At 44.0% G+C, this 12,500-nt stretch overlaps 1 protein-coding gene across 6 annotated transcripts in view; it reads right to left on the minus strand.

Moving 5' to 3' along the window:
• LOC147020267 (uncharacterized) overlaps window positions 1-12,500 on the minus strand; it is a 162,424-nt gene that overhangs the window by 121,656 nt on the left and 28,268 nt on the right. For all 6 annotated transcript variants that reach the window (XM_085895514.1, XM_085895513.1, XM_085895512.1 and 3 more), the window contains exon 4: window positions 1,573-1,689. In XM_085895514.1, coding sequence (XP_085751640.1) covers window positions 1,573-1,689 — 117 coding nt within the window. The remainder of the gene's footprint in view (window positions 1-1,572; window positions 1,690-12,500) is intronic.

The following is a 12,500-nucleotide window of genomic DNA, read 5'->3' on the forward strand; positions in this document are numbered from 1 at the left end:
CAGCGGCACAGCCATGCCCCCAACAAATGATGCTACCTGCAGCCTTGTGCTGCATACGAAGGAGGAGGAGGAGGACTTGACACCAGTTGTGGAATCATTAACCTTACAATTGTCCTCACAAAAACTAAATTCCATGCACTTGTTTTATATTTGCAGAAGAAGCTGTTCTTTCCAACAAACAAGTCTTTTCCAGGGTTAGCTGGTTTGGAATCGCCCTCGCCCCTCTCAAATGCCAACCAATTTGGAATACCACCCCTCCCCAACACCAGGCAGTTTGGAATCCCCACCAACCCCTGCCAGTCAGTTTGGAATCCCACCCCCCCCCCCCACCCCTACGCACGCACGGCTCATGATGCAGGAAACCCCAGTTCAAATCTCATATATTACAATGATTTATCGATGATCTTTAATGTCCATGAAATTCATTCTAAATCAATTTTAACAACATCCTTCTCCAACATGTAATATGTACATGTTCTGACAATAATCCAATATTGCAGAAATACTTGACAAAGTATTAGGGGCACAAAAAGATGGGTTCAATTTTAATATGCTCAATAAGCCCAAGAAGTATAGGAAAGTGCAAAGACGAAGGTCAACGAGTGATGGGAATGGAAGTTTAGTTGGAGTGGGAAGTAAGTAGGGTGATTGCAATACTCAATTTTTATGGAGAAGGTATTGTTTTTAATCTCCAGCACTGCTTTTATTGACATATTGGGGGAGGAAAATCGACCAAATCATGAGGGGCCCACCACCAATACCAGAGGCAAATTGGAATGGCAATCGGTAAAGCACATACCTGCGCCAGGTTGAACAGTTTAAGTTTTGTATCCCACTGATAGGTGAGATCTGGATCCGGACCTGAACCAAAATCAAATCGGCTTATTCTTATCACCGAACCAACTCGGCCACAACTTTATGAAATATCATGGCACATATCGTTTTTGGCCACATCTCTCAATGGTGAAGGATCACTATTTTTTTTTTTGTCGTATCTGGATTCGGATCTTCACCAAAATCAAATAAATTTGGCCTCATCACACATCCAACCTGTCCACCAAACTTCATCCGAATCCATCTTTAACTTTTTGAGATATTGTGTTACATGTCGTTTTTAGCCAAATCACTTGAAAAATTCTCTGATTCGGAGCTTCACCAAAATGTAATCATTTTGTCCTTGTCACAAATCCAACCTCCACCAAATTTCGTCCAAATCCGTCCACAACTTTTTGAGATATCCTGTTCACAGACAGACAGGGGTGGAAGCATTATCTCTGTCCACCTTCAGTGGTGGAGGTAAAATAAAAAAAATAAACAAACATTATAGATGGGTATGAAAGTTAATAGCTTGAGTGCTACATGCAACTGCAGGCTTAAGGACCCCCAAGAAAAACAAACATGGTCGACTTCAAAAAAACCTGCAACAGAAATATATTTGATGACCAGGAAGTCTTCTCCACACCCTCCACTATTTCAATTTCAGACATTCAAATCAAATATTCCAAGTGTATAATTATATCATAAAGGTTTTAATAAAAAGGCTATCCAGCTGGGTGTACATCATCATCTTACCGGAGTGCCCACCATGGTATACGTTTTCCCCGAGCCAGTCTGCCCATAAGCCAGTAGGCTGGCATTGAATCCAATAAATGCAGCATCAAGAACTTGATTTCCCAGCTCATTGAACAGCTACATGAGAAAGATCAGAGGGGGTGGAAAGGGAAGGAAGGAAAAACAATAGGACTATGTTGTCAATAGGGATGAGAAACAACAGCAACAATAGTTTTACGACCATTTCCCCTTTTTCTGCAGTTGGTTGAAATATTGTTGTGGGCCGGGGGTCGGTGGTGATAAACGACCACTAGGTGGAGCAGTGGGGTCGTCTCCCAACGAACACCCGGAATTTAGGTCGTGACTCTCAGATTAGTCCGAGAGTTCACGGGTCCCTTAGCGGACCGTGGTCGCCAATATTTCGACGGCATGGGATAGGGTTAATTGCCTAATTTCAATACATCTAAATACCCACGTCGTCTAACTACCGGGGAAAAGCACACCCTCGACGGACCTCGGGTGGAACGGACCGTTTACCGAGCCCGATCGGGGTGTAAACCGAGCGGGGATTACCAAGATCCGTCGATTCAAATGGCAACTTACCAGCCCGAACGGCCTTACTATTTCTCAATACGCACCAAGCTAGGCCAATGAAAGAAAACATGAACAACGAACTGGAACATTTAACAGGTGTTTATTTATAAGGGGGCAGGGGAGCACACAAGGAGCAGAGTTATCCGAATATGAATAAATGTCATCTACAATGAACAAGGCACTTGGTGGTGGTCGTATGGCAGCTGAGCTGCCGGGGTAGCTATCATTTCTTGAAGCGCGACGTGTCGCTGATGCAGTGCCCCTCTACCAGTACATACACTGGAACTGGAACTCATTTCGCCAACCTCGGAAGGATGACAGGCTGAGTCAACCCCCGGGTGTATTAATTTAGCAGCTGACGGGGCTTGAACTCAGGACCCTAGTATCCCAAGCCACCAACCTAACCACTGAGCCAACACTAGGCTGACAAGGCACTTAACGATTCTACTTACAGACGGGGCCCATGGACACACACGCACGCACACACACACGAAACTGGACCCCGTGGGTCTTTAGTCGGTAGAGCCGAGCCGGGCTACCTGTCCCGCCTCGTGCGGTCACACGAACCACCACGGTGGGACTCAAACCCACGACCTTGGCGTTGTCAGCACTAAGGCTGCAGACCGCTCAACCACGACCACGCGCAATCGCCACCAAGACTGCAGTCCGCTCATCCACGACCACAGACCGCGCCGCAATCGCCACCAAGACTGGAGTCCGCTCAACCACGACCACAGACTGCGCCGCAATTGCCACCAAAACTCCTGTCTGTCGTCCTTTCATCTCTTTTTCTCTCTTGAGGTGGGAGGGGTTTCTTTCCTCGCCACTCGCCTCCTGATTGGACGAGGGGTTGTCGGACGACTCATGGTCAGGCTCCCGATTGGCTGGGGCACGCGTGTGGTGCTCGCCCTTCACTCATTGGCTGGAGGAAACGCTCTATGCCCCTCCTTGAGGCGGAGCCTCGATCCGAAGCGAGAGGCTCCGCCCACGCCCTCAGCCAAAAACACGTGGGCAATGGCGACCGGGTCGAGTGCGGGTCGGCGTCGCTGTTGTTGTTGTAGATGTAATAAAAACCTAACTAAAACTAGAGGGGGAGCACCCGGTAGAGTGCAAAACCTCCGCCGCCAATACTGCTAGGTCACTCAAGTGAAACTGATATCCTATTCATTCAATTTGACGTCAACAGTGCTCACAGAGTTATAGTTTGCAACTTTCCCTTTTTAACATTGAACCCCGTGCAACTTTTAACATTGAACATACTCAATTCATTCGTCATAACTTGAGACAGAAATTGATTTTACGTGGGTATATCTACCTGAAGTTCCAAAATCAGCCGCAATTATAATTTTGGCATGTTTTTTTTTGTTGGAAATCACTAATAACATGTAGAAATGCAAAAAAAAAAAAAATCGAAATTTTGTTGAAAAAAAAATTGCCTTTTTTTTTCTCTATTTTTTTTTTTGGGGGGGGGGGGGGGGTTGGAAATGACTTGAAACATGTAGAAATACAAAAAAAAAAAATTCAAATATTTTTTCAAATTGGCCGCCATAGCGGCCATATTGGATTTTGGACCAAGTCCAAAATCTAATGGCATGAACCGTGGACCAGACCGAACCCCCCCCCCACCAAGTTTCGTCGAAATCCGTCGAGGAGTTTTTCCGTAATACTGTTCACAAACAAACAAGCAAACAAACAAACAAACAGAAAGGGGTGAAAACAGTAACCTCCATCCATCTTCGATGGCGGAGGTTAAAAAATAACTCGTAGCCATAGACTTCTAGAGAGGACCGGAATCTCACGATCTCAGGGTTTGTAACTTGAGACTGAAGGATTAACTTGAGTCCGGGGCTAAAATGACTTCTAGAAGGGCTAGAGACACGATCTCGGGATCCAGATAGGGGTTTTTGAGGACGGCGAGTTCAATAGTGTCATTTTCAACACCACCTGAGGTCATCTTCAAGGTCAAAAGGTCATATTTCAAGGTCAAATTACTGAATTTTGGTATTTTTTTCCCGTTTTTGTGTCTAACTCAAAGAGGAATACTTTTGTAAACCTATGACAAAACATGACATTGTGCACCTACTGCACCTACTTGCTGATTTCTATCATCATTAACTAATGTATGTTTTGTTTGTTCCTCTTTCAGAAACTGTCCAGTTGGTGATCTCACAGGATCTTTGCGTTGTTTCCTGCTTTGGTGACAATATGCCACATCGTTGCAACTGCTTTGGTTGTAGAGCAAACTATGATGGGATGCCTTATGTAAAGGTCATATCCTTCCCAAAAGATCCTGAGGAGAGGGAGAGATGGATATTGGCAATTCCAAATGAGAAAGAAAGCTTGAGGAGCTTAAAGGAGATATATATTTGTGGGACATTTCAATTGTGATTGGGTGTCAGTTAGGGGTGGCAAACGACCCAAAGAACCCCCATCAATATTTCCTGGAGTACCGAAATCAGCTTTAAAACAGGTGATCTCAGCCCCACGCCCAACATCATCAACGTCAGAATCAAGAGCTAAGAAGATGCAGGCAGCTGATGAGGCTGCAGACAATATCCAAGATTTCGACCACTTCTGTGCTAAAATCAGCTCCTATTTTCCTGGCTTTAACGTCATAAAAGACCAGGAAAAACTTTACCTATCAAGAACTGATGCAACTGGACAAACTGTCAAGCAGTTCTTTCATTTCCAACAAGTTCACTCACCTTTTGGATTTCTATTCTTGAATAGAGTTGAGAAAGATGGCATTGAGGTGCCAAAACGACTTTTTCCTTTGCAGAAGAACAGCCTGCTCTCAAAATGGTCTTAGATTAGATCCATAACTGACCACGTAAACATCTATGAATGCACAAGCAAGGAAATTATTCAGCTTGTAATAAGACAGCACTGTTGGATGACTGAGGCACACGAGCTTCCTCATTTCACCTTCCTTCTGTCGCAGCTGCATCTTATGTTCAAACCTCTTGATCGTCGCCGATTTGATACTGACAGAGATGCCAACTTTTGGAAATCAGAATTAGGGAGGATTTGCAACCGACACCAAATAATGTGCGCGAAGCGCACATCTCGAGCGCGGAGCGCTCGACCCTTGCGGCGGGGTCCAGGGCCCGCCTTAGGGCCCTGGAAGCTCTGGGGTTCTAGACGCTCTCTAGTGCCCTCTGAGCCCTATTTTGGAGCATTTAACATGTTAAGAATTCCCACTTTTTGAACAAAAAAAGGGGAAAATTGTGCACTTTTTAATGTTACATGTATGTTAATATTAGTAAGTTAGGGGACAATCAAAGATTAACAAAAAGCACAAAAGAAGCAATATTTTTCTTACCTTACTGGCTGGTACTACTGCTGCTTGCTTTTTCCATGGCAGCTTTGCTGAGTGACAGCTGTGTGGCTCTTTTAGCCCTTCTGATTATGTCTTTGCTGTATTCTCTCTGGTAGCAAGGGGTGCTATGAGCTAGTTTTTCAATTAAGAGAGCTTCCAGGGTTTTGACACTCAAATTGGGACGAAATTCAGTATGATTCTTCCGTACAAGACTGAGTGCCCGCTCACATGATGCGTTCGAATGAGGAATGACCAAGATTCCCTTCATCACTTTGCTCAAATTAGGATACTTCTTGGCACCAGTGCAGGGATCTGTGAGCTGTGAAATCCGATGCCACTGCTCATCCACTCTCACTGTCTCAGTAGCAATTGTAGCTATGGAGGCGTCTGCCTGGTAGTGAGCGAATTCACTCTCAAGACTGTCTATGTCACTATCACCGCCACTGAACAGACAGGGGAATTTCTTGATGAAAAACTCCACACAGTCAAACCCCACTTCTTGGTGTAGCTTAACATCCAGCACCTGAGCATGCTTGGCTAATTCATCATCTAGCGGCCAGGTTTTGAAGATGTAATTGCAGGCTTTCACATAATATGAGCGAACTGCACTGAAGAAACCTTGGATGTCTGACTCACTCAGAGTGAAGGTGGATTTCTTGAGACTCCTTTGTTCCCTTATATACAGTTTGGCATCGTTCCCAATCATGAGGTCCTCATCATTCTTCTGATGATTTCTGTCAGAGAAGGGTACATTTACCAGAGGAACAGATGACACCGATGGTTTCAAAAACCGTACGAAGATATCTTTCAGAAGACCATTCAATTCTCCGTGCAGGAGATGAATACAGGATTCGTCTCTTTGGAGCAGAAGATTCCCCTTCTCAAAAAGCTTATTAGCATATCGAAGGAAGAAACAATAGAGTTTTGTTTGTGGAGACAAGAACATCCTGTTGACACATTTTTCTCTAGATTCCTGCACAGTGTTTGAGGAAGATGCGCTTTTAGTTGTAGAACTCGTAGTACACTTAGCCGCAGGGCGATCACACTTGCGTTTACTGCCAGCAGAAGAGGTCAGACTCGTAGTACCAGATCCAATTTTACGTTTGAGGAGAGAGCTTGAGGTAGGTGCAGCCAAGGAAGAAGACCTCTGATTCGAAGGTTTTGCTGAGCTTCTATCAAGTGATTTGGCAAAAGCAGAACTTAACTTGGGTCCTTCTTTGCCTGTAGATGGGACTATCACAGTCTTTCTCGACTCTGAAGGGATCTGCTTTGTAGATGAACGTGATGAAGGGCCGGTGATGCTACCTGCTCTCAGCATTGGTTTTGGTGCTGTCCCTGCTGTCTTCTTCGCAGCAGATACTGCAGTGGTAGTGGTGAATGCTGCTCCACTAGTGCTTGATCCTGCAGTGCCAGTACTGGCAGTAGATACAGTGCCGTCCTTCTTGCTCGTTGTTAGAGTCTTGGCTACAGTTGGTTGCATTTTTCTTCGTACTTCTTCTTTGAAGAAGAGGCGAAGTGGCTCCCACTGTTCAATCAGCCTGTCTAGGCACTGACCAAGGGACAGCCACCTTGTTGCGACATGCTTCAGAATCTTGTATGTCGGGGCATCACAGAGTTCTTGCAGTGCTTTCACTCCTTTGACGCGTTTACTACTTTTGTCCAAGTAGTAGTAAATATCGATGAGAAAGTCATCTAATTCAATGGGTAAGGCCTGAGCCGCCTTCTTGGCCGTATTGTGCATCATATGGCAAGGGCATCCCATGATGTAGCACTCTGGATTTTGTTTGTGGATATAAGCAGCGACTCCTTTGTGCTTGCCCACCATGACAGAGGCATTATCAGCACAAAAGGAAACACAATTTCCCCACGGAATTTTCCTGTCACTGAACTCATGATCAAGCAGTTTGAAAATGTTTTCTCCAGTGGAATCTTGTTTGCACGCAGGCAAACTTAGCAAACCTTGCTTCACAATCCCAGCACTGTTGTCATGGTACGAAATCAGGACAGGATATAGCTGGGCCTCACCACTGTCATTGCTACCGTCTGTAGCTAGGCTAAATGGAGCTCGTCTAGCAATATCGGCAATAGATGAAGCAGTAACATTTGACAACTCACCAATTACACTGGTCAACAACAAATTTGTTGTCTGCATTTTTTTAAGCTGATTTAGGACGAATCTGATGCGCTGAATCCAAAACTCACATTAGTTTTGTTCAATCAGGTCAAGTTTTTGAGATATGGCCACATGTCGTTTTTTACATTTTTGTTCACATGTACGCATGTGTGGAGCATTTTAGAAGAAGTTGGTGGGGGTAAAATGTCATGTCAAATAATTGTTTTGATTGGAAATAATTATTTTAATGACAAGAAGTATTCAGGTACGATAGTTCTGGGTGATTATGTCGAAAAGGGATCAGTTTGAAGTCATAAAACCTCAAAATCTTCCAAAAATTGGTGAGGCAAAGCATAAAGTTCGTGGATCAAAACTAAAGTTAATGGGGCAGATTTTGTAATAATGTGATACAAAAAAGTTGTATTTCTTGAAATAACGAACTCTGAAGAATGTACAATACCTACATGCGCCAATTTATGACATGCGCTTCTGCTCAAGCTTGGAGTGCCACAGTACGAACCCAAAGATTGGAGACTGTTCATTGACAGCAGCAAGCGATCACTGAAATGTGTTCTGCTACACAACGGCAACCAGTTTGCCTCTGTACCCATCGCTCACTCGACTACACTGAAGGAGAAGTATGAAGCGGTGAAGTACGTGCTGGAGAAAATTGGTTATGATCAGCATAAGTGGTTTATTTGTGTTGACCTGAAGATGGTGAACTTTTTGTTGGGACAACAGTCTGGCTTCACCAAGTACCCATGTTTTCTGTGCATGTGGGATAGTAGGGACCGTGCTCAGCATTACACGAAGAAGGACTGGCCTGTGCGGGAGGAATTGGTGCTATGCAAAGAAAGGAACGTCATCAACAACCCTCTGGTGGACAGAGACAGAATACTCTTCCCACCGCTGCACATCAAGCTCGGCTTAATCAAGCAGTTCACCAAGGCTCTGGACAAAGATGGTGACTGCTTCACTTACTTGTGCCAGGCTTTTCCAGGATTGACCATGGAGAAGTTGAAAGCTGGCATCTTTGATGGTTCTAAGATCCGTCAGCTCATCAGAGATCCAGAGTTCAAAAACTCAATGAACGAAGTGGAACTGGAAGCGTGGAAGACATTTGTTTTGGTAGTGAAGAACTTTCTTGGCAACAATAAGGCCAGAAACTACGCAGAACTTGTCAACAACATGCTGACTGCTTTCAGAAACCTGGGCTGCAACATGAGCATCAAGATGCACTACCTATTTTCACATATGAACCTGTTTCCTGAGAACCTGGGTTCAATGAGTGACGAGCAGGGGGAGAGATTCCATCAGGACATGAAGGAGATGGAGACCAGGTATCAGGGTCGCTGGGACGCGGTCATGATGGCTGACTACTGTTGGAATCTGAAGAGAGACCTCCCTGCCGCTGAACATTCCAGGAGTTCGAAGAAACGGAAGTTCAAGCCCTGAAGTTTGAACAGTGGTGACGCAACATGCAATTTACTTGTACTTACCTTTATCAATGCCCACCATTCAGATGACAGTAATCGATGTTTCTATCATGTAATCAATAAATGTTGTTGGCAAAACATTTTTTTTTCTTAAAAACATGTTTAGGATGATATGTGTTGACAAAAATCAGCTGATAATGCCACAAAAATGTAATTGATTTTGTCACAAGATCTGATTTTTTCAAATCAACTTAGCACAAAAACCTGACCTGATGGAGAGAAACGGATGCCATTTCCTGATTCAGCAGTGCCAGAATACCCTAATTCACTTGTAGAAATCTAGACAACATTCAGAAAGTAAAAAATTGTTGACCAGTGTTATTGCTGAAGTTTTTGTTCTTGCACATCCATACTTTGAAGCAACTTTTGAATCTGGAAACATCTTTTGAAATAGAGGTCCAGCATGATCTGAGACTGATATGGGCAAGTTATGTTCCACAATAAATCCACTAAAGAGAAGTTCCGCTCGGGTAACATCCTCTTCCTCGCTTGTCCCTTGTTTGGTGAAATAATTCAGAAGTGTACCGGTACTCGTGCTCGAAGATCTCTCCTTTGCAATGTCTGTGTGCCGTTTGCTTCCAACGTGCTTCCGAATATCATCGCGACCTCCGTGCTCAACTGAAATATCAACGCTGCATACTGTACAATACGCATGATGAATTCCTCTTTCAGACTTTCGAATACACGGGTATTGGAGACTGTATTCGGTCTTGTACTTCTGAGACCATTTCTTGGTCTTCGTAAGCTTCTTTTCTGCCATTTCGTAATCAACATCGAGGGCTTGAAGCATCGGTAACTTCGAAGTCGATGTCCCACAGCTGCAGCGCGACTCGTAGAACTCTAGCGGCTGTTAAACACCGCACGGTGGTCGCGACCGCCGGGCTGGTACGGGGCCCAGCTGCATGCAGTGAGCGTATCGCATGCATATACACTGTGCATACATACCGCATGCACTGTATTGCACACATACCGCATGCACTAAATCTCAGTGCATGATCGCATAAGCGAGATCCAGACCCAATGTTTCGCTGCTCCTCATTTGAATTTGCAATTTTTTACGTACAATTTGGTAGCAGCGAACGTTATGGAGTTACCACATGCTATACGTAGCAGACGATGCTTTTCATTCAATTCTCATACTAGTACATTCTGATTAGTGAACAGTGCAAAAATATCAAAATTTCGGGAGGATAAGGATAGTGATCGTAAGGGCGGGAGTTTGGGTGAATTTTCGGAAGCCTCCCGATGAAATCGGGAGGGTTGGCATTGCTGTACTGATACTATGACTTTCGCAATGCAGCTTCACAACATATCACCCAGTGCATACAAAATGATTTGTCAATCCAGCTTAATCATTCTACCATCAACAAAAAAGGTAAAACAGATGCTTGCTAGTAGTCAGCAGGACTCCAACCTCAAAACCTTGTTCGACCAGCTTAAACCACAGCAGCGTTTGGTCAATTTAATGTTTGACGAGGTAAAGATGGTCGAGACATTGCGATTTTCTGGAGGGCATGTTGTCGGATATGCTCAAAATGCAGCAGCGGGTGGTGAACAAGAAATGCTTGCTTCACATGCTATGGTTGTTGAAGTTGCCTGCCATTTCGGTGGTCCACGCTATATTCTACGCATTTTGCCCTGCAAAAAACTAACTGCCGATCAGCTGAAGGAACTCCTTATCGAAGCTGCATCAGCTGTAGTTGGTGTTGGCGGTACTGTGATTTCTTTGATATGTGACAATTGCAATACCAACCGCAGTGTTTATTCAAAACTTGGAGGACCAGGAAGTTGCCAAGTGCTGTCAATTCAAGAGCAATCTATTTTCTTAGTGTACGACTATGTGCACATCTTCAAAAATGTTCGTAACAACTTGATTATTGTTGATGGCAAGACACTCTGATTTGTCGAAGATGGTAATTAGTACAAAGCTTACTGGAGTGATATTCAGAAGGTTTATGAGATCGACCAGGCTACTCTTATTCGCTTAACCAAGCTAACGCACACCGCTGTTTTCCCCAAGCCCCTTCAACGCCAGAGCGTACCATTGGTATGCCAAGTGTTCAATGACAAGACTGTCGGTGCTTTAAAGACCTTCAAGGATTCACTGGGCATCAGCGAAGGCACAATCATCCTCACCCCGATAATGAGTGAGTGGTTGAAGATGATGAACGTGAAAGACCGTTTCTCAGCTATCCATCTGCGCAACGAATCCAGACAGCCTTGGACAGCAGACTGTACAAGTCTCACTAGGCTGGAGCAGGCCTGCCAAATTATATCAACCTGCGCATGGCAAGAAGGTGGTGGTCGTAAGCTGAAGCTAACTCAGCAAACTGCTGAAGCCTTCACTGTGTCCACACGTAATAATGTGGATACTGCCGAATTGCTTCTGGCAGAGAAAGACTTTGACTACGTTCTTCCTGCTATATTTGCAGATGAAGCCTTGGAAAAGTTTTTCGGCCAAGCCAGGCAAAGAAGCGGTGGAAACTTCTACATTGATATAGTTGACATTATGGCTGCAGCTAAAATTGTAAATTTGCAAACACTCATAAGGAAGACATTATGCCCGAATCTAGTTCTCGTGTGATTGATTGCGACAAGAACTGCACAACTTCCATAAATCCAGATGAGCGAAGTGAACTCATTGATGAGATTACTCCTCAAGACACTCAGGATCTCTTGGGGTCTGACGATGCCCTTAAGCATAAAGTAGTTTATTTGGCCGGACACCTTGTTCATAAATATGGCGATAGCACTAGTATGGAGGAGATCATTGATGATGAAGATGGTAACGAGGTATCATCTGAGTTTCTAGATAATTTGAATAGAGGTGGATTGAGTGTGCCGACTATGTCAACCGTCTTTTTTGTACATAATGCCTATAATTTGTATGACAAGACTAAAATGCATTGCCGATTTCATTTTGCTGAGCTGTTATCCTCTGCAGATGCACCTTTAGCTAGTAGTAATGCTGCATGCACTACTTTAGCTAACATTCTATTGAAAGCTCATGTCCTCAATGTAAGTGACAAAGAAAAAGCTTTGGGATGCCTCAGGAGGCAAGAAAAGCTCTCCAACTAGTGATAGACATAGACATAGTTGTAATAGGCATAGTGTTGTGATATGCATATAATGTTTATGTAATACGATATATGACAATAAATATCAAAGTTTGACAGCTCTACACACTTGCATCTTATTACAATCAGCCATCTCTCACCGTTTATGAGTTAGACACAAAAACGGGCAAAAAATACCAAAATTCAGTAATTTGACCTTGAAATATGACCTTTTGACCTTGAATATGACCTCAGGTGGTGTTGAAAATTACACTATTGAACTAGCCGTCCTCATAAACCCCTGAATGGATCCCGAGATCGTGTCTCTCGCCCTTCTAGAAGTCATTTTAGCCCCGGACTCAAGTTAATCC

Source organism: Eptatretus burgeri, chromosome 9 (assembly GCF_056783735.1).
Source record: "Eptatretus burgeri isolate ZD-2024b chromosome 9, Ebu_testis_v1, whole genome shotgun sequence".
Classification (NCBI taxonomy): domain Eukaryota; kingdom Metazoa; phylum Chordata; class Myxini; order Myxiniformes; family Myxinidae; genus Eptatretus; species Eptatretus burgeri.